The 26,960-nt window shown below is 34.5% G+C and overlaps 3 protein-coding genes across 3 annotated transcripts in view; all 3 read right to left on the bottom strand.

Moving 5' to 3' along the window:
• Window positions 1-1,811: 1,811 nt before the first annotated feature.
• Window positions 1,812-2,950, bottom strand: LOC120587147 (olfactory receptor 4F3/4F16/4F29-like). Its single transcript, XM_039843824.1, has one exon. The coding sequence runs from the start codon at window positions 2,772-2,774 to the stop codon at window positions 1,812-1,814; it is 963 nt and encodes a 320-aa protein (XP_039699758.1). The 5' UTR covers window positions 2,775-2,950.
• Window positions 2,951-11,445: 8,495 nt separating this feature from the next.
• The window catches only part of LOC120587243 (olfactory receptor 4F15), a 38,719-nt gene continuing 23,204 nt past the window's right edge, over window positions 11,446-26,960 (bottom strand). Inside the window, exon 2 of the mRNA XM_039844005.1 lies at window positions 11,446-12,426. Coding sequence (XP_039699939.1) covers window positions 11,455-12,393 — 939 coding nt within the window. The 5' untranslated portion in view covers window positions 12,394-12,426 and the 3' untranslated portion in view covers window positions 11,446-11,454. The remainder of the gene's footprint in view (window positions 12,427-26,960) is intronic.
• Window positions 25,774-26,753, bottom strand: LOC120587244 (olfactory receptor 4F6). The gene has a single exon (XM_039844006.1). It carries the CDS (start codon window positions 26,732-26,734, stop codon window positions 25,796-25,798), a length of 939 nt encoding a protein of 312 aa, XP_039699940.1. The 5' UTR covers window positions 26,735-26,753; the 3' UTR covers window positions 25,774-25,795.

Raw genomic sequence — 26,960 nt, 5'->3', positions numbered from 1 at the left:
AACATTGGTCATAGGCGTGTGTGTGTGTGTGTGTGTGTGTGTGTGTGTGCGCGCGCCACTTACACCTTTTTAGAGTGTCTGTGTCTTTGGATCATGTTAGTAAATGTGTTCATTTTTGCTACTTTAAGAATGTGTGAATAAGATGTAGCAGTAGGGGTTATACTTTGAGGATTCTTGAGCTTTGTTAGTCTATAAAATAATTATATATGACAGACAAATCTCAATTACCCACCTTCAGGTTGACAAAGACTGTCTCCTTGACCAAATTTTAGTCAGGCTCCTCTCAGTGCTCTTCTTCACTAGGCCTCAGACTGCGGCTCATCCATGCTGGACTGTGTAGCTCAGTTTTAGCAAGAATGCTACTAAGTCAGTTCAGAGAAAATCACCCACTTTAGCTATCCAACAAAATTTCCAAACCCCTATTCTTGATATTTGATCACCTTGGACTGCCCTGTTATGTCAGCTTAGCAAGCATTCTCCCTACCATCAATGTCTCCTGTTAATAATTTTCCATCCACTGACCCCCGCCCCCATACCTGCTCTTTGCCTGTATTTTTCACTTCTTTTAGTGCATTGGGAATTGAACCATTTCTATGCTGAGTTCTCTTTTCCTCTATTTCAATAGTTCCTAATTAAAATCAGTTTTATAACTTAAATGACTGTCAAACTCTGTGTTGGTTTTTCTTTTTAGAGAGTACTATCTGTGAAAGAAAAGTTAGTTACACTGGGTGATCAAGAGTGTTTAGAATAATTATAGTCAAAAATTATGATTGACTATGAAAGATAATAGGATCTGGTTTTGTTTATCAAGAGGGAGAAAAAGACAGAATTTTTCTAAGATAAAATGTCTAGTTATGCAGCATCTGAAAGAGAGCAGTAAAAAAGAAAACCCAATGAAGATAGAAAGCTGTAGAAGGTTCAAGAAATACTTGTTTGCCTTGATTTTGTGTATATATGTGAGTCTGAAAAGAAATAATGCTCTTTATTCATATTTTGGCAAACTTTCCATAGCTCTTTTTCAATTTTTTTTTAACTTAGAAATGCTTTAACCACCATACCCTATATATAATGAGGACTAAAATTGGGTATTTCTCTGTTAGAATTACATGACAAATGTATCTTGGTGTATGTATTCTACTCTTGAATAAAGGCAGTTAAGTGTTATTCTTTACCTTATGTGTAATCTTCTGAGTTAGCAGAATTTTACCTTACAAAAATAAGTGTTTGACTCTTATGTTGACTTTATAGTCTTTATTATTTTAAAAATACAGTTAATTGTCTATGAAAGAGTAAAGTTCCTTCTACTGTTTATTTCAATGTATTTTCACTATGTTTAATAGGTAGATACACCACAACCATCCTGGTTCTCTACACTACTGTTATGGGTTGATTGGTGCCCACCAAATAAATATATTAAATTCCTAACACCCAATACCTATGAATGGGATCATATTTGGAAATAGGGAGTTTGCAAATGTAGGCACTTAAGATGGACTCTTACTGGATTAGGTGCATTGCAGACACTTATTTCTGTTCTGTTGATCATAAAGAAGACTGCCATCTATGTATTTTTAAAAAATAATTATATAAATATTATTCCTTAGGAATTTAGGCTTAAAATTATGCTCTTTGGTTCAAAAATACTTTATATTTTTATATGTAACTCTTTCCAAAAGTAAATGTCTCTTCCTCTTGATTGAGAGACAAAATGGATTCAATATCAGTGTGTATAATCAAATCAAGATAAGACATCAAAAGCTTTTCTCCAAGTTTTATCATCAGTAAAGAACATCAGTAGTCAATGAGGCACTTCAAAATACAGATTCTCTTAAGAGATCTTTCACTAGCTGTCTGCATACTCTCCTCATTGCCACCTTCATTTCTTTGTTCCTGAATGTGTAAATGATAGGATTTAAGAAAGGAGTGAGAACTGCATCAAAAATGGCCAGAAACTTATCCAAGTGTGTGGAGGGAGATGACCACGTATAGAAAAATATCAAAGGACCAAAGAACAGGACGACCACAGTGATGTGGGCTGACAGTGTGGACAGAGCCTTGGATGAACCCACTGAAGAGTGTTTCTGAACAGTGAGAATGATGATGATATAGGAAATGATCAGTATAAAGAAGATGCCAACAGACATGAAACCACTGTTGGCTGTGACCATGAACTCTAGTTGGTAGGTGTCTGTGCAGGCAAGTTTGATAAACCGGGGAAGGTCACAGTAAAAGCTATCTAACACATTAGGACCACAGAAGGGCAAGTTTACCACAAAAGCCAGCTGAACCATGGAGTGAATGAGGCCAGTCATCCAGGCAGCTACTAAAAAGAAGATGCACATCCTTGGGCTCATGATGCTCAGGTAGTGAAGAGGCTTACATATAGCAACATATCTGTCAAAGGCCATGGCTATGAGTAGCACCATCTCCACACCACCAGTGACATGGATGAAGAAGATTTGTGTGATACAGCCACTAAAGGAGATGACTTTATGCTTTTTGAAAAGGTCATAAATCATCTTGGGAGAAGTGGCAGAAGAAATTCCCAGGTCAATGAAAGAGAGGTTGGCCAACAGAAAGTACATGGGGGAGTGTAAGTGAGGGTCAGAAGTCACAGTGAGCATAATGAGGGAGTTTCCCATCATGCTTGCCACATAAAGTGTAGAGGAGAACACGAAAAGGAGAAGTTGGATCTCCCAGGAATCGGTGAATCCCAGGAAGACAAACTCTGACACTGCAGAGTGATTCACTCCATCTATTGGCTTTATCAGCATTGCTACCTGAAAATGTAAATTGTGATAATTGCATGTTGTTCATGAGATACAAGATTAGTCAAATGGGTAGTAGAAATTCTACTCTCATTTTTTTTTTAATTTTTGGTTCAAGACTAATAAAGCCCAGCTCTAGTCTCACAAAACTTTTAACCACTTCTCAACTATTCCATCCACTTCCAAGACCACAAGCCTTATTCTGGCAAACAGATGCTTCTTCCTGACTCCCTACCTCTGGAACATATTTATCTTCAAGGTTCACTAAATCTTTGCTTTATATTATCAGCATGTATTTTACTATCTCTTGTATTTTAGTTAACTGAATACAGTTCTAACTCATCTACTAGATTGTAAGCATCTTGCAGCAAGAGATTATGACTTATTCCTATCTGGATTCCCTGCAGCAATGAAAAAGTGGCTCACACAGAAGTACAAGGCCATGAATTGTCTGTTACCAGTTTGCATCGTTAGGTGCAGAAATTTAGAGTGTTTATAAACTTGTCTAGTAATTTACATCACAGCAAAATCCAAGTATATAATTTTGTATTTACTAAAGTTTCGATCCATGAATGATTGAGAGAAAACAACTGGTTTTTCACTAAGTTTGAGAAGCACAGCCATAGAGCTCTTAACACATGATCTGAGAAGCTTAAAACTATGCAGGGCATCAAGTTGTAGTAAAACGCATTTTGTTCAAATCTCTATGGCAGGACTTACCTCATTAATATAATTTTAGTTTTATTTCAAGAAGCAACATTGTACAATGGAAAGAATATGGTCTTTGGATTCAGAAAACTAAAATCTATACTATAATTCAGCCACTTACAAGATGATATTGAGCAAGTTACTTGAATTCTTGAACCTTAGTTTATCTATGAAACTGCAATTAATAAAACTAATTTCACAGAGAAAGTTCTAGGGGTGAAAAAATTAAAGTGTATCTAGTTTGGAGGTTTTAATATGAAAATATGGAGTAAATGTTCAGTTTACTTCCCTTTCACTTGTTCATAATAGTGCTCAACACTTAAATAAATGAATAAGAAAATAAAATTGTACTGGTCAGCAGACAGCATCAAAATTCCATATCTAAAGGGTATTTCAATAATATAATTTTCTCCTAATTAATAATATATTATAACATTCATACTCTTTTAGTGATCAAAATTAAAACCATCCTGTGCAGATTAAATATATTTGTGCTCAGAAAAGACTGTATTTTTTGTAGTAATTACTGAAAATGTCATTTATTAATTTTTTTGTTTGTTCTCCCTTCTGATGTGACTGCAACACCCATAAAGTTAAGGAATACATTTATCTTGTTATCTAATGTATCCTAAAACTTTGACTCACACTACCTAATAAGGACATGTAAATATTTCAGGAAATAAATAACTGGTAAAAGAAGAGGATCGATTTGGATAATTAAAAAATACATGAAACTATACCTCATTATATAATTAGGATAGGTTAAAAAATCACATAGTTTCTAAGCAACAGAGAAAAATAGAAAATAAGGCATTATAAAAGTGAAACAGAATTAGAGAAAATGAGAAAATAAATGAGATTAAAAGAAAATCTAAAAAAGATGAAGATATTAGAAAGTATGTGTATAATGACTAAGAAAGAATAAAGCTTACTTTAAATTAAGTAAAAAGTAGTTTGTGAAGTATGATTTCCATTACACTCTTCCAAAATTCTACAATTATAAATAAATTACAGTATATCTCCAGGTGTCTTTTAAGTGTCAAGACTCTTGAGAATATCTCAATAAACCTTTATCAGGCATAAACATATAGCTGTGAATTGATTTGCCTTTCATTTCACTAAACCTTACCAACCAGGTAAAAACTGGGAATTTTTGGAAAAGTGAATTTAAATCAGAATGAGATATAAACATGGAAACTTGATGTACTAAAAGCATGAGAATATATCTATTCAAATATCAGGGAATGCAGAAACTAAAAGTTTAGCTCATCGCAGTTATAGTGTCACTTGAGACAGACTAGGGATCCAAATCTCAATCCAGAGCAAAAGTCTAGAGAGGTTTCTAGGTGGAGACACAAGGATATGATTTCATTCACCTAAAAATCATCAAATATCCATAGGAAAAAACTTCTGAATAATTGTGTTCTGAAATCATCTTCTCTTATAGATTGACTATACTTTGAAATAACTTTTCTTAAACATTTAACTATACTCATAATTTTTTAACTAATTAAAAGTCAACGATGCAAAAAACAAGGGCTAATTCTTTACCTCTGTTATGATTCATCTTTTTTCTTGATCCATATAGGACTGATTAATTCTCCAGACAGATTCCCAGCTATTTAATCCTTTATAAATGAAGAAGATATTGGTAACAGGTCACAAGTAATAGAGTCATCAAGTTAAAAGGGATATATAGAAAGCTGTTCAGTTTGAACAAGGTACGAATCTAAATCATTATTCATATAAATGTCCTCAATTTAAAAATATTGTCACTTGAACATCTCATTCAGCTCAAACTCTTTGCATTTTTATCTTTAAAATTGTCACAAACCCTTCCTTATATTCAAGTAAAATCTTGCCTCTTCTAACTTAAGACCACCTCTGCTTTTACTGCTTATAACTGTGGGAAACATAAATCATTGTGTTCTTTTCAAAAAAAAAAAACCTTTATATACATGAATGCAACAAATTAAGTCATCCCTTAGCTTTCTGTTTGTAAAATTCTTCTCACTTATTCCTTTTCATACAAAAAAAAAATCTTATTTGTCTACCTTTCTTCATTCTACTTTCAGTTTAGAGATAAAATTAATACAAAACACTCTAATTCTAAACCATATAAGAGACCAGGAAAACTAGTTTAATCTGCTGGTAGTTCATGTGTTTTTTAATTGTCCATATCATATTTTAAAGTGACACCACATTGGAAATTATTCAGCTTTGGATTTTTTGGTCTCCATGTCTTTTATTTCTATCAAGATGTCTATGAAATCCTTTTCCCTCTTGTAAACTTGACACTCTCCTAATAAATTTGCTTCCCTTTTCACAGAAGATAATCAGTTATACTCATTTCTTTTGAAAAACTAATGGAGAGAAAAATATAATTAACTCGTATTTTTTATATTTTCATGTGTCATCAATTTTTCTTGCCAGTTTATCAAGTGGCAGAGGGTTAGAATCATTCGTTTAATCGACATCAGAAACAGAGTGATTAATTACATTGTATACTGAATCCAAAATATTACAAAGTTATTTGACTTCTTCTAATGTCTTCGACATTACCCTAGGCACAATGTGATTCTAACTAAAAAGTCAATGTCAGTTAAGTTGTTCTAATATGTCAATAAACTTTTTCACTATTATTGTTCTGTACTATTCAATTCTTTATCCTAGACAATATCTACTTTGCTTTAGGATAACGTTCAAACACTTCAGGATATGGCAATTCCAAAAACAAAATTATGTCTGAACTAAAGCCACTCTTTGCATTGTTAAATTTATTTCCTTCTTTCCTTTTTACCCATATAAAGAAAACAGCATCTTCCAGAAATATGAGGTTTTCCTGTGTTCTCCAACACAGAGAGCCATGTAAAATCCTTCTGCAAGAAGAAATATACAATTTGAGAGGACAATGATCAAGTGATACTGCAAAAGCCTGACAGTTTAGAAAGAGCTTATGGATCAAGGGACTTTGCCCCTAGAGAACCATTTGATTTGACCAGAGCAACAAAAGGATCTAAAAACTAATAACAACACACCAGAGAGAAAGAGGGAAAAAAAGAGTGAATTATTTTTGTTTAAAAACTATTTTGTTGAAAATTTTATAAATATTAATAGTTATCTATTAGAATTAATTTCTGAAAATTGGTAAATATTAATTCAAAAAATTCACTGTAACCATCTTGATCATCTCCCCAGAAGCCAATGTGCTTAATTTTTTAGTATAGTTTAAATAGCAGAAGAATGTACACAACACTTCATTTTGATTCATCATATTTTGAGTAATTATGGAAGATTTAGCTATACAGAAGTTTATTCTAGTGAACACAACTTTAAAATGAATGAAACAACTGAAACATGTATCAATTGATAAATTAAAGAAATTATGATACATCCATACAAATTCTCTGAAACCATTGAAAAGAAGGTTCAAACTCTCTATAGTTAAAGACAACCATAACACACTGTTGAATGAAATTCTTGGTAGCAAAATAGCATGTATATTATGTTACTGTGCATGTAAATGTGTATACACACACATATATCTGAATAAATAGACAATAAACTTTCTTCAATAACTACTTCAGGACAGTGGGATTGTTAGGTGAGAAAACAAGGATTTTGCCTTTCAATTTCCTATACTTGTAGCCAGGATACTGACAGAACAAAAATATGGCACACTCAAATTAGGTAACTGGAAAAGAGCTTAGTGAAGGCACAAAGTCAGCTGGAAAAGGGTTGAATGGACTGGAGGGGAAAATGGAAGCTATTACTTTCTCTCTGCATCCATTCTTGTCTTTTATCCAGGGGATAAGCAGGGCAGAAAAGATAATAGTATATAGAAGAAATTGAGCATCATAGAAGAATAATTAGCTATTATATCTTTGCATAGTGATCTAAACTCAAAATGTTAGCATCCACCAGTGATCTTCATCTATATTACATAACAGAAAAAGAAGGAAAGATAATTAACATAAAACATAGCTATCATAATCCCCATTTGTATAGATGAACATAGGCCTATTTTGATAACAGAATTTCCCTCATTTCATCTTATCTTCCATCAGTACTAAGGCTGGACAGGGTACTCTACCTAGTAGGATGAACAAAACTATTCCTATAAGTTTTCAGTCTTGAGATGATCCTTTGTTTAATGGAATGTCACTATTTTCCATTAATGAGAACTACTGGGCAACCAAGTACTAAAAAGCATTCCCAAAAAGCCCCTGAGTTCTGGGCTTAATACTTCTTGTCCCCATTGTGGAATGGGAACTAAAGTTCTTTCTAGCAATTGAGATCTGTGTCCCTGACAAGCACTACTGTCCTTAGACCCAAATAAGAGAATCCTCTGTCCTGATCCCTATCCTACTGGCTTTAAATTGATTCCTTCCCAGAAGTCATGCTCTTTACCATGGTGTAAAGATTTCAAGGAACCAAGGAGACATGTCCACATGGAGTTTATGTTCATCTTTCTAGAATATGTTCTGGTCCCCAAAACCCAGGAATTTTTTTCAAATTTCTTTGGGAACTTTCCCAAGTCCACAAACCTGGCTTTCCCAGATTTGGTATAGATATGTATATATAATTATCAAATATATTTATCGACATAGAAGTTACCTGATTAATAACTTTAAAATATTATGTATGTAAATGTATATATGGATATATATATACACATTATGTATATGTATGTATATGTACATATGTGTGTATATATACATATATGTTTGTGTGTATATATATATTGCTTACAGACTCTTATCTCAGTATCCACAAATGTGAGAGTTAGGTCCTTTTCTCAGCTGATTCAGTGACACAAGGAGCCAAAGTGATCAAAGAACAGACTCATCTGTGTTCCTTTTGGAAACATTCTTCCCTGGGGCACCAGGCCCTCTGAACCTACTAAAGCAAAGTTCACAAGAATAGTAGGAAGCATAAATTTCTCCAGTAAATTATTTGGTCTTATTGTTAGAGTGACTTTTTCCACCTTGGGTTCATATAGTCCAGCTTTAAGACAGATTTAGACTATTTTAAGACATGTACTATACTGCATCAAATAGACAGCACCCTAAACTTGCAAAGTGTTCACCTCCCGCTTGGTACAAAAACTGAGCATTCTCTAGGTCATTGAACTACTCTATCAAGCCAGTTGTTTATAGTTATTGGAACACAAGTAAGTCCAGTGAATGCCATGGGTATAAGTCCCTGGTCACATTTCACTTCTATAAAAATATGCCAGATGCAATATTGTATGCAACATCATAGCAATTGATAAGACAATAAAGGTATTCTATGAATCAATAAATGGTAGTGTTGGCAAGCAGCACTGTGGGCAGGAAAGACAAAACAGTTCAATAAATAAAAATAAATAAATGACAGATAATTTATATTATATAAATATATTATATTTTACATATATAATAAACATGTGTTTATATGATATATATTTATAGTAATATATTTTTATATATTTACATGTAACAAATATATTATATATTTATAATATAAATATATTTATAAGTATTTATAATATTTATCATATATTTATATATATAACATATATATTTGTAAGATATATTTATATATATAATGTTTATCTCTATGAAGTGAGATTAGAGATGACAGCTATAGATATAGAGATAAATATCCCTATGAAGATAAGCATCTCTTCATTACATAAAAGAAGGGTTTAACTCTATTCAACTAGTTCTCTCAGAGTGGTGTGAGATATGGCACTATCCAGGTTGGCTGTCCACTTACTTTTGCATTTTGAGCTTGGGCATTTGGAAGTGATGGTAGGCAGAACAACCTTAGTGAGGGGAAATTAATGTTCTTGATTTTACACAGAGATGTCAATTATGCTACTATAGCCACCTTTAGTACCAATTAAGCAGTTTTAGAACAGCTGAAGAAAGAAGTTGACTGATAGCCACAGGGGCAGGCCATTTTGTTCCTGTACAGTAAATAACTTCTAACAGGCTTTTATATGGTTATGAATGCTGTCATTCTCTGGGCTGTTCTGAGAAGTCTAGCTACATGAGTAAGATTTGTGTCACAAGCCATCTTTCCTTCCAAAGGATGTGCACAACTAAAGGTATTCCCTGAGGTTCTTCCCATTAGAAGGATTTTCCTTCACTATTGTCCTTCAAGGTAATCTCTAGGTAGAGTTTAATGCAATGGCCATTTACTTACAGCTGATACCAACACAACATGTATAAACTATTCATAAACCAGGCTGTATTTTCTCCTCCGTGTGGGGGTGATGGGATCCCCATTGGTGGGGAAGGCCTACAAATCAGAATTGTTTTCAAGTAAATGAGTTCTTTTAATATTATTTAACAGACACCCATTACAGTGCAGAAGTTAAGATAACAGATCCTGGTTCCAAACTGTAAGACTTTGAATCCAGGCTTATTAATTATAGGTCTTGAAGACATTTAATATCTTTGTGCCTCAGATCCCTCATCTGTGAAATGGGGATAATGAGGATATCTTCTTCATAAAATTCAAGGTCAAACACTTAGAACAATACTTAGACTTAGGCTGCGCAATTTCTGATAAAAGAAAAGCTGTATACATATTTTATAAATATTTTATTTTCTATTTGCTGAAATATTTTAAATTTGTTTTTCTGGGAGAAGCACAATATTTTCAGTATGACTTACTTAAGCAGAGTACATAATTCATCAATCACATGGTTTCCCACAAAAAAAGGAACAACATTAGTTGTAAGTATTTGGGGGAAAATTCAGGCCTACAAAATAAAATTTAATCAAATATCTCTCTGAACACCTCTGTAGACAAAAAAAAAAAAAAAACTGGTAATAATGAATTTTAAACAGTTTCTTCATAATTAACACAAAGGTTTAAAATTCATCTTTGGTAGAACCTGAACAAGGAAATGTATGGTAGTGGTAGAAATTAGGAAAAGATTTAGAAATGATAAAGAAGTGCTAAATCAGAGATGTGAAGTACAGCATAGGGAACATAGTCAATAATAGTGTAATAACTACATGCAGTGCCAGGTGTATACTAGACTAATCAGGGGATCACTTTGTAAATTATATAAATGTCTAACCATTATACTGTACACCTGAAACTAATGTAAAATAATATTGAATGTCAACTTTAAAAATAAAAATTTTAAGAAAAGAAGTGCTAAATGCTAATGATAATTTACTAGAAAGAAGGAATAAAGCTCTCTCTTCAAATAGACCTACAGAAAAAAGTTGATAGAGTAGAATGCAAGGAGAAATTCAAATACAAAATTGATCTGAAAGTGAAAAGGAACTGACCTAGCAACTAGAGGAATGGTTTCTGGTGCGTGGCTCTCTCTGGTGATTTCTGACTGTGTGCCTTTGGGCAAATTGCAGTCACCCCTCAATTCCTGGGTTTTAGCATATACAACTGAGGGGATTAGAACAAACAGTATTGGTCATCCCTTCTAGCTTTAAATTTAAAATTCGAACATAGGATTAACAACTTCCCATACTGACAGATAGAGGAGCCTGATAAGGAGGCAAAATATGTTGAAACTGGGGAAATAAGAAGCAAACAGAGTAAGAACAAAGAAATTAAAATCCAGTTAGGTAATAAATAGATAAAGAATAATATGAATGCATATCCCATCTATCAATAAAATAATCTGTCCAATATAGATAGGAAAAAGATAAAATATTATTTGCTCAATTACGTGGTGCTTTCTTAGACCATGTAAGTTATGGTGCTTTCTTAGACCACGTAAAAACCAAATCAAAAGATATATGATTTGGTTTTTAAAACTGTGACATACAGAATGCCAAAGTATAACATCCTTTCTAATTTAATGATGAAATAGATAACATAATTTAATAGATACTAGATTTCTAGGCATATAACATAGCATAAATCTTGAGCATATCTCTGAAATTGCATAATGTTTTCTCTGCAACCAGCACGAAAAAGAATCTATAGTTCCATGTGTTTGAAGATAACTCATTTATGAAATCTTCCTGTAATGCAGAAGATGACTGCACAGTCTCTTCATTGCCACTTTCATTTCTTTGTTCCTGAATGTATAGATGACTGGATTCAGAAAAGGAGTAATAAATGCATCAAAAATAGCAAGATATTTATCCAGGTGTGACGTGGGAGAAGGCCATGTGTAGAAAAACATCAATGGCCCAAAGAACAAAACCACCACAGTGATATGAGCTGACAAAGTGGAGAGGGCCTTGAATGAACCACCTGGAGAGTGTTTCCAAACAGTGAACAGAATGAAGATATAGGAAATGACCAGCAAGACAAAGGAACCCACTGAAATGAGCCCACTATTGACAATAACCATGAACTCCAGTTCTTGGGTGTTTGTGCAGGCAAGTCTGAGGAGCCGGGGAAGATCACAATAAAAACTGTCCAATATGTTAGGGCCACAAAAAGGCAAATCTACAACAAAAATTAATTGAACCAATGAATGGATAAAGCCAATGATCCAGGAAGTGACTAAAAAGTATAAACACATTCTTGGACTCATGATTGTCAGGTAGTGGAGAGGCTTACATATGGCCACATATCTGTCAAAGGCCATGGCTATGAGTAGCACCATCTCAGTGCCCCCAAGAGCATGACTAAAGAAGATCTGAGTAATACATCCACAAAAGGATATGGCTTTGTGCTTCTTGAAAATATCACAAATCATTTTAGGGGCCGTGATCGAGCAAAAAAACATGTCAATGACTGAGAGGTTAGCCAGGAGAAAATACATGGGAGAGTGCAGATGAATATCCAAGGTTACAGTGAACACAATGACTAGGTTTCCCATCATGCTTGCCAAGTAGAATGAAAAGGAGAAGAGAAAAAGGAGAAGTTGATTCTCCCATGAATTGGTGAGTCCCAGGAACACGAACTCTGATACAGTAGAGTGATTCACTCCATCCATGGCCTAAGACACCAGGATCAGTTTTCATGTTATCTAAAAGGAAAAAAGAAAATGAAAAATTATTGCCTAGGCAAATATTAGTGTTCAAGAAAGAAAGCCTCCAGTCCATAAAAAACAATCATAATATTAACATCTCACACAGCCAAATAATCTTCATCACCTACACATTAGACTTCTACTTAGAGGAATCAGCTGCTTCCCAAATGACATTATGGTTTTCAAAACTACTACTACTGATACAGAAGAAAAAATGGCATAGATGATTAGAGGCTCTGTTCATCCCTCTGGTGATCAAATCAAAGTTGTGACGGAAACAAGGAGCAGCAGCGAGGAAAAATCGCCTAGGATGAACAAGCCATACAACTAGGGAGAAACTCAAGAAATCACCCTGCAATAGCAGAAGGTAGAATGGGGCGAGGACATGGGCCTACCCGGTCTCTAGCAGCTAAGTGAGCTGGAAGCTGCAGCAGCAGCAGCAGCAGCAGCAGCAGCAGCAGCAGCAGCAGCAGACACCTCTTAAAGGAGCCGCATCTGCGAGCAGATTTTCATGGTGATGGACCTGCTCGCTCTGAATACCAGTGCTAATTCGGTTGTGCACAGGGGGCACCAGAAACTTATAAGGAGACATTGTCAGAGTGAGGGCCAAGGTGAGACTTGCTCATTACAGAAGTGCCAGCAGTATCTATTATTCCCTTTTGAGCTCTCCCCCTTACCAGTGCACTGGACACATTATCGCCAAAGCCATGACATTATCAAACTGGATAACAGAGGTCGCTCTGCCCAGAAGATTCCCTGAAACCCTACCTCCCCCAACTCGCAGCCCACCCAAGTCACATCCAGGTATATGCTCAGCAAGTCAGGTGCTCTTTGCTGAGCAGCACCTAGCCTCACACTGGAGGCAGCTGGCCTTGGTTTCTGGTGTGGCCTTTTGAGGCAACTATAAACACAGCATCTGTGGATTGCTTGCTGAATCTTAACAAGTGGCTCCAGAGGGGTAGAGGCTTGGGCTAAATTTGGCCTGCAGCTAAACCACTCTCAGAACTGTGACACTGGACACCTACTTCACAAATTTATACTAATAAGACTGGGAGATGTAGGAGCTTTGCTTAGTACATAGAAACAGACACAGAAAGACAGCCAAAATGGGAAGACAAAGAAGCAGAAACCATATGAGAGACAGAACAGAGATCCAGATATAATGGAGTCAAGTAATCTAACAGATGCAGAGTTCAAAACACTGGTTATAAAGATGCCAAATGAACTTTTAGGAAGTGTAGAGAACTTCAACAAAGAGATTAAAAAAAAAAAAAACATAAAAATGGAAATGGAAATTATAAAAGGGAACAGGTCTGAAATGAAGAACACATTATCAGAGATGAGAAGTATATTAAATGGAATAAACAAAGGAATAAACAAAGTGAATAAAGAAGAGGATCAAATGCCTTATCTAGAGGACAGGAAAGCCAAGGACATTCAATCAGAACAGCAAGAGATAAGATGCCAAGACTCTAACAATAATTTAAGGAGCATATGGGATACTATTAAGGGTCCAAATATCCATCTAATCGGTGTAAATGAAGAAAATCAAGATGTTGAACAGCTGTTTTAAGAAATAATGATGGAAAATTTCCCTAATCTGGTGAAGGAAATGGACATAAAACCCCAGGAAGCTCAGAGAATTCCAAAAACCAGGGATCCAAAGAGGCCCACACCAAGACACATCATAATTAAAATGCCGAAGTTTAAATATAAAGAAAGAATATTAAAAGCAGCAAGAGAAAAACAGATAGTTACTTATAAGGGAACACCCATAAGATTTGTAGCTAATTTTCAAAAGAAACTATGCAGGACAGAAGGGCTTGGCAAAAAATATTTGACAAGTTGAAGACCCAGGATCTACAAGCAAGAATAATTCATCCAGCAAAGCTATCATTTAGTTGAAGGACAGTTAAAGAACTTTCCAGACAAAAATAAGCTAAAGGAATTTATCACCACCAAGCCAGTATCACAGGAAATGTTGGAGGTACCTCTTTTAGAAGAAAAAACATATACCAAAAACAGGAATAAAGAATAGTAACAACTACATTCCTATCAACAAATACCTTAAATGGAAAAGAATTAAGTGCTCTGAAAGATAGAGTAGCTGAAAGAATAAGAAAACAAGACCCCTACATATGAAAAGGAAGGGGATAGAAAAAGATATTGCTTTGATGGACCTAGAAGGTATTTAAGTCAGACGGAGAAAGATAAACACTATATGATTTCACTTATATGCGGAATCTAAGGAACAAAAAGAACAAACTAATCAAAAACAGATTAACAAATATAGTGGACAATTTGGTGACAGACAGAGGATGAGGGAGGTTTGGGGTCTGGGAGAATGAGGTGAAGGGTTAAAGAAGTACAAATTAGTAGCTGATGGATGGTCACAGGGATGGGGAGCATGGCATACAGAATGCAGTTAGCATTAATATGCTGGCTAGGTGGAGGGTCAGGGGAGGGAGGGAGCAATTGGGGGGATCGTTTTAAGAACTATATATATATGTCTAACCAGTATACTTGAAACTAATTAAAATAAATAAATTCAAAAAGAAAAAAAAAAAACTACTACTACTAATTTAATCCCAACTCTGGATCTGCTTTCCTTCTGTTTTCTTCTAGCATCATGTGGTTATTTCCTATGCTTCAGTGTGTTCTACTTCAATAACATATAAAGTCATCTTCAAATACTTTTGACTGTGATCCTTTATGAATGAATATGATTTTAGCCATTCCCATAATGATACAACAATTTTTCATCCACAGCATACAATTTCCAGTCTCTGTTCTGTTATTCATATTGCTCAGACTTTAAAAGTTTTCTTTCTTTCCATTTTTGAAATTTCTCTCATTCTATTCTTCAACTCACAGAATTCAGATCTTAATGTCAAGTTCAAATGCACCCTCGTTTGTGGAATTTTCCAAATCTGCCTAAGTTTCTATACTCCCCCTGCACCGTTAACACTTATTTTACTCTGCCTCTCATGATTATATAAATTTTCATCTCTCCAATTAAAATATAGCTTCTTGAGTATGGAAATATGTCTGGTTCACATGAGTAGCCCCCACCTCTATCATAATCACCAAGAGTGACTAATATAACCAGACATTTTATGAGTGCTCCACATTTGTTGAATGAAGGAAGAAATTAATGGGACTGAAGAATGTCCCTGGAGTCAAGAGAGAATATCATAATTCAGTAAGATTCATATTAACAGTATGTTTTGTGCTACCAATCAGGAGTTATCACAGAATCCAAAACCTCATTCCTATAGTTATTCAACTATACAAAGTAATATTTGCACAAGAAAATTGTCACTCAAAAAAAATGGAGTTTCAATTGTTAATTTAAAATAGTCAATAAAGGGCCGTTGATGTGTTTCAAAGTGGGGAAAAAAACATTTTATAAATGATGCTTTCCAAAAAATCCCAATAAATTTAATTTTTTCAAAAAAATCTCAATTTCTAACATAAAATATGTGATGAGCTGAGAAAAATCTCCTCTAGTGTGTGTGTAAACATACACACACACACACAGACACACACACACACACACACACACAAAGGATCCCCAAAGATAAGACTATGCCACCTAAAAGTTATCTCTTTTCTTTTAAAAAATGCATTTGGAATAGATAAAAAGAGTGATAGAAATTTCTTAAAAACTGAGTAAAAAGAACTACACAGTGTTTGTGTCTGCAATTGAGAGAGGGCAATGACTGAGTTATAGATATAAAGTCCAGGGAGAAAAAAAAGACAATAGCCAGATCCCCATATGGGGAGGTCGAGACAAAATTACAATTTTTTAGGAATAAAGAACTGTCAGAAATTATTCATCAGAGGTCCATTGTGCAGTCTGGAGTTTCTAATTTAGTACAACATTCACGTTTTATCAGTGAAACAATTTATATAGAAAGATACAGGAAGTAAACTACTCATTATCACAAAGGTAAATTGGTGGAGAGTTTATACTAGACTCAAGAAACCCTGACTCTCATTGAAAGTCATTTTTACTAAATAGCCTTTGTTTTAGTTTCCTATTTCTACTATAACAAATTATCAGAAACAATGGCTTTAAAAAATGCAAATGTATTATTTCATAGTTCTGGAAACCAAAAAACCAAAATGGGTCTTCCAAGCTAAAATCAAGGTGTTAGTAGAAAAACTTTCCTATGGAGAGTCTAGGAGAGAATCTATTTCCTTGCCCTTTCAAAGGCTGCCTGCATTCTTTGGCTCATAAACATTTCTTCTCTCTTCAAAGCACAGCACTCTAACTTCTAACCTCCAATATCTCTTATCTGACCCGCCTGCCTTCCTCTTTAAGGACACTTCTGACCCAGATAGTCCAAGATAATTTTCTCAACTCAAAATTCTTAATCACATACACAATGTCCCTTTTTCTTTGTAAGGTAACATATTCACAGGTTCAGGGATTAGGACATGGACATCTTTGGGGGCCATTACTTTGTATACCACAATTTTCTTACATGTAAACAAATAATTTAGGAGAAAAGGGAAAATCTTAAAGCAATGAATCTGAAAGAGGGAATTTCAGTTAGCCCATCATAAAGATGAAAGAGACATTGGAAGAAGGTCAGATATAGTGCATCCTGACTTTTTCCCTGACACTACACATAAGTGACTTCTGACTCCAACTACATCTAGGACTAAGCCTGAACAACTGATGTCCACCAATGAAAGCATCCTATGAGAATCAGCTAACCAGTTTGGTCTTGGACAGGTAGTAATTGCCATCAATATAGTTTACTCCTGAATGGTTCTCTGAATGATTTTTGTTCATTAATTCAATAAATGTTTTGAGTGCCCAGAATGCCAGGTACCATTCCAAGCTTTGAGGACATAGCATGGACAAAATTTCTTGCTTTTGTGGAGTCCATGTTCATGACTGGAAATGCAATTTTGGTCTGTTACATACAGAACTTCCTTCTCAAGAAAGAATAAGAACACGTGAAGGGATCCTGTAATTCATCAAGTACCTGAAAAGTCTCAAACATTTTACTTGCTTCTAGGTCAATTTTGACCTTTAGAAAGTCTCCTGTCAGTATTTTGACTTATTTTTTTTATCTGAATTTTAACATCTATAATTTTATCACACTATTTAGTTTTTCAGTAGTTTTCTAATAAATATACAAGGATTTTATCTCCCCAAATATATTATAAGATAGTTGGAGTGGATTTCATGTATCATAACGTTTTTTATTTAAATATAGGTAGTATACAATATTATATCAGTTATATTCATTTCAGGTATACAATATAGTGATGTGACATTTTTATAACCCTACAATATGAGCACTCCACTAAATCTAGTAATCATCTGTCACCATACAAGCTTATTGGAATAATATTGACTATATTCCCTTCACCTTTTTCACCCATCCCCCCAGCCCACTCCGCTACAACAATCATCCCTTTGGTTTCTGTTTCTATGAATCTGTTTTTCTTTTGTTTGTTCATTTGTTTTGTTTTGTTTTAAATTCCACATATAAGTAAAACCATGAAGTATTTCTTTCTCTGTTTGACTTATTTCACTATCTTAATTCTTTGCATTGACTGAAAAGCAGATCAAAAATGATGGTGGTGCATTGATCGATGTGGTGATGTCAAAAAAAAATGATGGTGGGAGGAAGATTTCTTGGCTTATTCACTCATTCATTGAACAAATTCATTCATGGCATCTATGAAGTGTCTAGTACTTGCTAAGCCTTAGAAATAATATAAAGATGAAAAAAATAGATATAAATTATGTGGAAAATAGAAATAAAGAAATTGAACATGTATAAAATGGGACTGTAAGGTTATCGGAACAATTTTAAGTTGTGTAAACCATTTTATGATTTATAACCAAAACTTCATCTCATTAACTATCAAAATTTCTCTAGAAATAGGCAGAAAAATAAAGCAAAAAGACTACTAAAGGAAAAAAATGCTTCTAACCAGAAGTTTTTTTAAGGGTTCCATTAAGAAGGAATAACAAGAATATACTATGAAGTGAAAATATTAGTGGTGCTTCCTCCAAATTGAAATTTGAATAGTAAAAGATAACAAATGAGAATAGCAAAAGAAATAGTGGTAAACTTTACTGTTAATGAATTTATAAGGAATAGAGTTACAAAATTAGAAGAAGATTTATTTTGTCATTCAGAAAAAAATATGAGATTCTGTGTGAAGCTTATACAGAGTCCAACCAGTGGGCAAGGATACTTTAAAAAAAAAATGTTAAATACATTTTAAAAATCAGAAATGAAAAAGAAAAGTAAAGAGAAAAAGAAAAGTAAAGTAAAATTAGATTATTGAATGCAGCAAAGACCAAGATGTTCAGTTAAATGGAAAATTATGATAAAGAGAAAGAAATGGCAGAATGGAAGCTTGTTCAAATGTGCAATCTTAAAAGCCCCAGTACCCAAAATTATTTCCTAATAGCACCTAACATTAGAGTTGCTTTCTTTTAGGCTAACATACTGGATACCCTAGTTCTACTTACATTGCTAAGGGAAGGGTGCTTCATTAAGCTATTAGAGACAAACAAATAAGTTACAAGACAGCTTTCCTTAGCTCAGATCTTATGCATGCAGGAAATGAGAGTTTTGATAATGAAAAAATAAGTGATCCATTTTAAACCTGATTCATTACCCAAAAAGGATCAGTTTAAATGGATTGCTGCAAGAAGATGCATAATGAGCAGATGAGCTCAGCAGGAGAGGGGCAGACCCCAGGAATGAGAGCAAAACTAAGAAAAGAAAAAAATGGAATCGAAGAAAAAATATACCTACTTTACAATCTCTTAATGAGAAAAGAAGACAACGAAATACAAATAGAAAATATCGGAGATCTGGAAAGTTATCCAGCTCCTGTCTTCAAGTCTACAAATTTCTAAGCTATCCATCCAATGGCTCTGAGTTATAGTCTCTGAAAGGTTTCTAGTGGGAGATCATAGGTCCTGGGTGTTTGATCATTTTGAGGCATCCCAGGCCCTCCATGGTAACAGTACTGCTCTCCTAAGGCCATCACTATTAGAAAATATTCCACTTTGATTCCCCAATTCTAGTTTGTCTATTACTCTTGAGAATTATAATGACATGAATTATAGCCATCACTTATTTAGACTACTTAAACAATTATGATATGTGACAAATTCAGATCCTGTAGCATTTGATAGAATGAATCATCATTTAAATGTCTTGGTCAATATGGAATTGGAATTAGGCATCGTCTTAGAATTGATTCATGGTCATTTTACATTTAAAATTTTAGGGGAAAAAAAGATGCTTATTATCTCCAATTTAAAAAAAAAATCATTCTCTGCAAGAGATCTAAAAATGTGTTCTGACCCGGTTCGTTTCTTTTTTTTTCTCTGTTAAAGCTCTTTTATTTTTCTTACACCTACCGTGCTATGAAAGGGGAATAGATTCCAGTACTCAGGCTCCTTCCCATTGGTTCTCACAAAGTGTGCTTCTCTAGATGAAGCAGGCTGGCATTTCAGTTGAATCCAGGTAACTTTCTCTCTGACTTCCTTCTTTTTTTGATCATTTTCCTTCATGTGTTTCAAGAAGCTACCTCGGCTATTAGAGTATTTAATATGCTCAAAACGTACATTAATTCTCTTGGCAAGAATCCTGCCCTTAATGTATTTACAACAATGCCAATGGCAGACTGGGTAGCATTATAGACTTTTCCAGTCTTGCCATGGTAACATTTGTGGGGCATTCCCTTTTAAACAGTGCCCATTCCCTTGATGTCTACAACATCATCTTTCTTGTAGATTTGAATGTTATGTGGCCAAAGGAACAACTCTGTGTTTTCTTAAAAGCTTAGAGAGCATATAGTGGGTGCTTCTCTTCTTTCCCTTTGTGTTGGTCATTTTGGCAAATTACTGAAAGATGGTGGTTTCAGCCAAAAAAAAAGCCCACCTTCTTTCTTTATTTCTCTAACCAAGACATATTGGGTTTTCCTCATTTATAAGGTTTGAAAGTTCATTTTATTCCTTTGTTTCCTGCTTGCCATTAACATAATTTATTAACATAATAGGTTCTTCCTTATAAAAAGAAAATCTCTCATCCTTTCAATTAAGCCAATGTCCACTTAATACTTTCTTCATGAATATAAAGAAGTTGTCATCAACTCTCAGATAAATGTTTAATTTCCTTGAACTTGGTAAAAGCCAATAAAGATTACTCATCTGTACCCTCTAGTTTTAATCACCTCAATTTTTTAACCTTTCCTCACAGAATCCATCTTCAGTCTCTTTATCTTTATTACTCTGTCTAACCACCTCCATGTCATTGCCAAACATCTCAATGTAGTGATCTAGGAAAAAAATGAAAGTGGGGTTTTATTTTCAAAAACTTCACTTATCACTTAGCAGACAATAAGTTTGTTCTGAAGACAACACATGTATTTGTCTTTATTTTCATTGCTAATAGATTTCTCTGGGTACAGTTAACAAATCAACTTGCATCCTAGTCCTGACCACCATGTGAACTCCAGACTCAGTAATGTATCTACTATTGCACCTTTGGATCTCCAAGTTATTTCCAAGTCCTAATTAAAAATTAAGGTTAATTCTTACTCTTTATATCCACAATCATTTATATTTGTTCTCCTCATCTCCCCAAAACTACCTGTTTCTTCTTGTTTCCAGGCCAAAGCTTAACTAATATATACAGAAAGCAAAATATTACCTGAGTTGTTCTCATCATTGAAATTTATCTAGTTTAATATCTTCTTCCTGTTGTCAACTTCACCCCATCCTTTGCTTGCAGCTATTCACAGACTATTACCTCAAGCACACAGCAGTATATAAAATGTTTCTATAAATGGAAAAACTAGCTAATTAACAGCATTGGAGGATACTGACCAAATAATGCTATAGTGACCTGGGATTACAAAACTAAAGTCAATTAGTCAAAGAAATTGTCTCCTAAAATTATATTTATTGTGATTGAAGCACAAAGGAGAAAAATGTTAATAATGAGTAACAGGAGGGAGAAATGATACTGGAATCTTTAAGAAGCTCAATCTCTGTCATTTGCTTTGCTACTTTAAGTCCTTTCATGATGAATGGAGCATGCTTGGGTAATTTGAGAATATTCACTTTCTAAGAAATTTATAAAAATTTTATGGAACAGCTTTATAAATATCAATTTTTTTTAAATATAAACTAAGGAAGTGAAAGACTAAACTAAAAGAATTTTATTAAAAATTACTAATTATGTGACTTTTATAAATAATAAATTACCATGTTGTCACTTTGAAGATATGGGCTTTATCTAATTCTCATTTGTTTCTTCCAAAGCAATTTATAATCAAAGGGGCCTAATCCATATTTGTTGAACTTAACAAAAGAATCTAGTCATTGAAATAATTCCATTGTCCTTTACCATATCTGTCATTTGGAGACAGGAATAATGTGAATAAAGAGATTCACTTCAAAATATCAAGAGTAACAAGACTTGTCTTTTTTGTCTTTTTTAACCTCAGGTGCAGAAGACTGAGATAACATTCTTCCACAGTATATTATCAGCATTGGCTTAGAAGGACCCCTCTCTTGTTTTACTTGTTTATTACCTTTAAACTTCATTCTCCATTTCCAATCCCTCTCCTTCAGAGGCAACCACTCTAGTGTTTATAAAAGGTATCCTGGTATTGTATGTTTTATCATAAAACATGTGTATTATTTTGTATGCATATACATATGAAATATATGTATATATGTTGTGTTATACATATTCTGTTTTTTTTCAATTAGCGCACATTGCTATGTATACATATAGTCTATTATTTCCAAATACATAGTAATGCATCGTAATCTATGGTGGGTATGCACTCTTTTTGCCTGTCCGATCTCCAGTGGCCTTTTCAAGGCCACTGCATATGATTATAAAAGTACTGGATGACCCTGCTTCCAACTCCTCAAATCTTCACATCCCAAATAATCTTAATATTTAGCTAGACACAGCTGTGTAATTTAAATGGTTGTTAAAATTCTAAAATATTTGAGGGATGGTTAAAATATAGACACTGTCACAAATCCCTTGAGGTTCCACCTGCCATTGAAATTCTTTCCCCAGAATTCCTTATGAATCAGCTACCAAAAATCAATGCCTGGAAAAGCTGCGTTCTCCATGACCCTGCTCCAACTCTGTGGCAATCATCTATTCTGATGAGTGCCTATACTATGCAGTTATTTCATATTTTGAATCCTTTCCTGAACTAAGAGTAACATTGCAATGAACATCCTAATACACTTCCTGAAAATAAGCAATGACCATGATCATGTCTTTCAATGCACTAAGAAGCATTAACTTTGAATTAGTAATAATTATTTTATTAATCACTCTTTTATGACATAGAGTAAATAGCACAATTAAAGCAAATGGCTAATTTAAATGAGTGAGTAAATCCTAGCACTAGAAATAATATCAGGGGGAGAGAGAGGAGACAATTTTTCTCTCCACGGTCCTGAACCCCAGACTGAGGGCCCAGAAAGTAATCATTAATTCATCCGTGTCGCTATGGCAACAGCTGCATGTCAAAGATTCATGACAAAATATTCAAATTCCCACTCAAGCAGAATTAAGCTAGAGAGCCTGGGTAAAATCCCTCCTGGGCTACAACCTGGCTAAGGTGATGACACTACCAGGATACTCCAACGAGAACTGCTGAAGGAAAATAAGAGTTGGTAGAAGTTCAAGATACAAACATCAGTTCTAAAGGCATAAGATCAGAAAACTCAAAAAGAGAGGGTCCGAGAGTTCCACATTGAAGAAGCAAAAGGTAACTGAATCAAAAAAGGAGCAAGAGAAAAGGATCATGAACAATCATGTACACAGCTGCTTTTATAGCCCAACAAAGATAGGATAGAGTTGAAATAAATTCTTGGTTATACCCCCAGAAGTATATGTTACTTGTGCAAAAATCATAATCAACCATCATAAAGTCCATAGATAACTTGGGGTAAGGGATTGCCTAAAGTAGGAAGAAAGAACACAGATGGCAGAAGTAACATCTAAGAAGTCACTTCTCATTTATTAGGATCAGATAATAAACTACATGAGCAAGTTTAACATCGCTAATGATAACGTGAATTTTATGTACCCTCTGATATGATATAATAAGAAAGCCATTTTAACTCTGTAGTCTTCTTTACAAAAACCCAGAACCCCCATCGAATTATGAGGAAAACTTCGGACAAACCCAAATTGAGGGACATTCCACAATATACCTGGCCAATACTCCTCAAAGCTGTCACGGTCATGATAAACAAGGTAAAACTGAGACTCAGAAACCAGGAGGAAACTAATAAGACATGACAACTAAATGTAATATGATATCCTGGATTGTATACCGGAACAGAAGAAAGACTTTAATGGAGAACTGGTGAAATCTGAATAAAGTCTAGTGTTTAGTTAATAGTAATGTACCAGTGTCGATTTCTCAGTTTTGACAAATGCACCATGAAAATGTAAGATAATAACATTAGAGGAAACCAAAACTAGGTGAGGGCTATATAGTAACTCTCTAGACTATCTTTGCAACTTCTCTGTAAATCTACAATTATTCTATAATAAAAGCTTTATTTAAAAATAAAAAGATCAGAAAAAGAAATGTAAAATAGTGTTGAACAAATTTATTAATGAAAATCATTCATGAACATTTGTCGAAATGCAATTTGACAAATAGACATTCAAGATACAAGATGAATAATATAATGATGCATGTCAGTAAAAAATTAACAGTCCAATAGAGACATGAGACTTAAGAGCAGAGGAAACAAGATCTAAAATGGCAGAAGACAACAAAGGACCTATATAGGTCTGTCAACCTATATGGTAGATTTGGATCTTCCATATATTTCTTTTATGATCTTGAGCTAATTAGTTAATTTTTCCAGTACCTAACACTTTCTAAAATAAGAAAATTCCATGAGATGATTTATAATTTACTTTAAAATTCAAAAACTGTATGATTCTAATTGTATTTTAATAATTGTCTAAGTAATTGCATGTGCTATATAAGCTATCATCTTTCAGCTCTAAGGTATCTATCTACACTCTGTATGATGCAGGAACTGGGACTCTGCAAACTAATTTATTTTTTGCCAGCTCTGCCATTAGAGGGCATTAGAGGGAGAGTGCAAGTTTAGAGGAGGGAAAAGGACTCATTGTTTTTTCCTCTTTTCTGCCTCTGGGCTTCCTCTCTGTTCACTGTGCCTTTGAACATCATCCAACCACAGGTTTCACCTCAGCAAACTTAGTTCCTTTCCAAGACAGCAGCTATTTTCCAACATTAGAGGAATTTTTTTCATCACACCCTCCTCAGGAACATCTGGATTAGCCAGTGGCACCCCTTCCTCAGGTCTTGTGTCCCTTCTCTATAGGCCCTCCTCTAAGCTCAGAGATGTTAGCACCAGCCAAGCAGCATCCCCACCTCAGATATTTCAGTTTTAACACCATAAATCCTTCCTCTAAGCTTTTAATAGTTTTTAAGTTTTAATACTTTAACCTCTTCCTTAGGGGTGAAAGATGCTTCCTACAAATGCTATATCTGTAATATCCTAGAGTTCATTCTTTTTCAAATAACAAGTTAACAACTTTATACTTAGTTAACAATTCTTTTTTTAATTAATTAATTTATTTTATGATGACATTGGTTAATGAAATCCAATAAGTTTCAGCTGTACATTTTAACAGTAAGGTATATATATATTTACACTGTGTGCTCGCCTCCCATAGTTAGATTTCTTTCTGTCACCACATATTTGATCCCTTTTACCCTATTTACCTCCCCCCTCCCCCCTCCCCCAGTTAACAATTCTTTATATCAAACTTTTTCTGTTCAAAAAAACTCGTCTGTCTCCTTACTGGACCCTGAAAAAGCCAGATTAGCAATAGAACAATGAGAGAGGCTAACAGGTAGTGAGCTGAAAAGATGGAAAACAAATCATCTGTGTAGTAAGACAAATCAGATGAAGTAAAAAATTAATATTTATCTTGAGAGCAAGATATTCTACTTAACATGGGAAAAATAGAAAATGGACAATAAGCTACATATTGACTTTCAAAGGGATTGTTAAAATTTCTATTTATTCTAGTGGCAGTAAATAAAGGTAAGAAAAATGGTGAGATAAGAGAGCCTTGACCTATATTCTTTAGGTCTCTTACATAAGCAGAGCCCAAAGGTTGACATCACAATTCAATTTGGGAAGGGGGAAAAAAAAGATAGGACACATCACATACAAGTAGGTAGTGACATTCTCGTTAAATTTAACATAACTTATTTAGTTCATATCCATCTGAAATTCTAGTAGTATACTTTGCCTTTTTATACATTCTCAGTATATTTAAGAAATTTTACTATAATTCACAAACTGAGTGCATAGTCTCCTCATTGCTACCTTCATCTCTTTATTTCTAAAAGTATAGATGACTGGATTCAGAAAAGGAGTGATAACTGCATCACAGATGGCAAGGAATTTATCCAGGTGTGATATGGGAAATGGCCACACGTAGAAGAAGATTAATGGCCCAAAGAACAAAACAACCACAGTGACATGAGCTGACAGAGTGGAGAGGGCCTTGGATATACTACCTGAAGATTTTTTTTGAACAGTTACCAAAATAAAGATGTAAGAGATGATCAGAACTAAAAAGGAAGCCACAGAAATAAAGCCACTATTAGCAGTAACCATGAATTCCAACGTGTAAGTCTCTATGCAAGCAAGTTTGATAAATCGAGGAAGGTCACAAAAAAAGCTGTCTAATTCATTAGGGCCACAGAAAGGCAAGTCTATAACAAAAGCCAGCTGAGTCACTGAATGAATAAGGCCAATAATCCAGGAAGTGACTAGAAATAAAATGCACCTTCTTGGGCTCATGATGGTCAGGTAATGAAGAGGCTTACATATGGCAACGTATCTGTCAAAAGCCATGGCGATAAGTAGCACCATCTCAGTGCCCCCAACTGCATGGATAAAGAAGATCTGAACTACACATCCTCCAAAAGAGATTGTTTTTCGCTTTCTTAAAAGATCATAAATCATCTTGGGAGCTGTGGAAGAGCAAAACATCAAGTCGATGATGGAAAGGTTGGCCAACAGGAAGTACATGGGGGACTGTAAATGAGGGTCGGATGTCACAGTTAACACAATGAAGAGGTTTCCCATCAGGCTTGCCACATAGAACACAGAAGAAAAGAGGAACAAGAGGAGCTGGATCTCCCATGAACTGGAGAGTCCCAGGAACACAAACTCAGACACCACAGAGTGGTTGGTTTCACCCATTGCCTCTCTCTGTCAGCAGTGACAACTCTCATACTACCTAGAAGAGGAGAGTAAGAATTGATTTAGGAGAAATGTCACTGATCTTAATCTTTAGAAATTCAGTAGTTAATAGAAAACTAGACAAAGGCTGATGTATGCCTTTGGAGACCATTTTAGTTACAAAGCAATTTCTAATCCCTCTGTTGTATATTTCATTGCCAAAGTAGATTGCACAGAATAAAGAGTC

Source organism: Pteropus medius, unplaced genomic scaffold, assembly GCF_902729225.1.
Source record: "Pteropus medius unplaced genomic scaffold, Ma_sr-lr_union100, whole genome shotgun sequence".
Lineage (NCBI taxonomy): Eukaryota > Metazoa > Chordata > Mammalia > Chiroptera > Pteropodidae > Pteropus > Pteropus medius.
The sequence above is the reverse complement of the archived record's forward strand: the minus strand, read 5'-3'. Positions and strand labels throughout refer to the sequence as shown.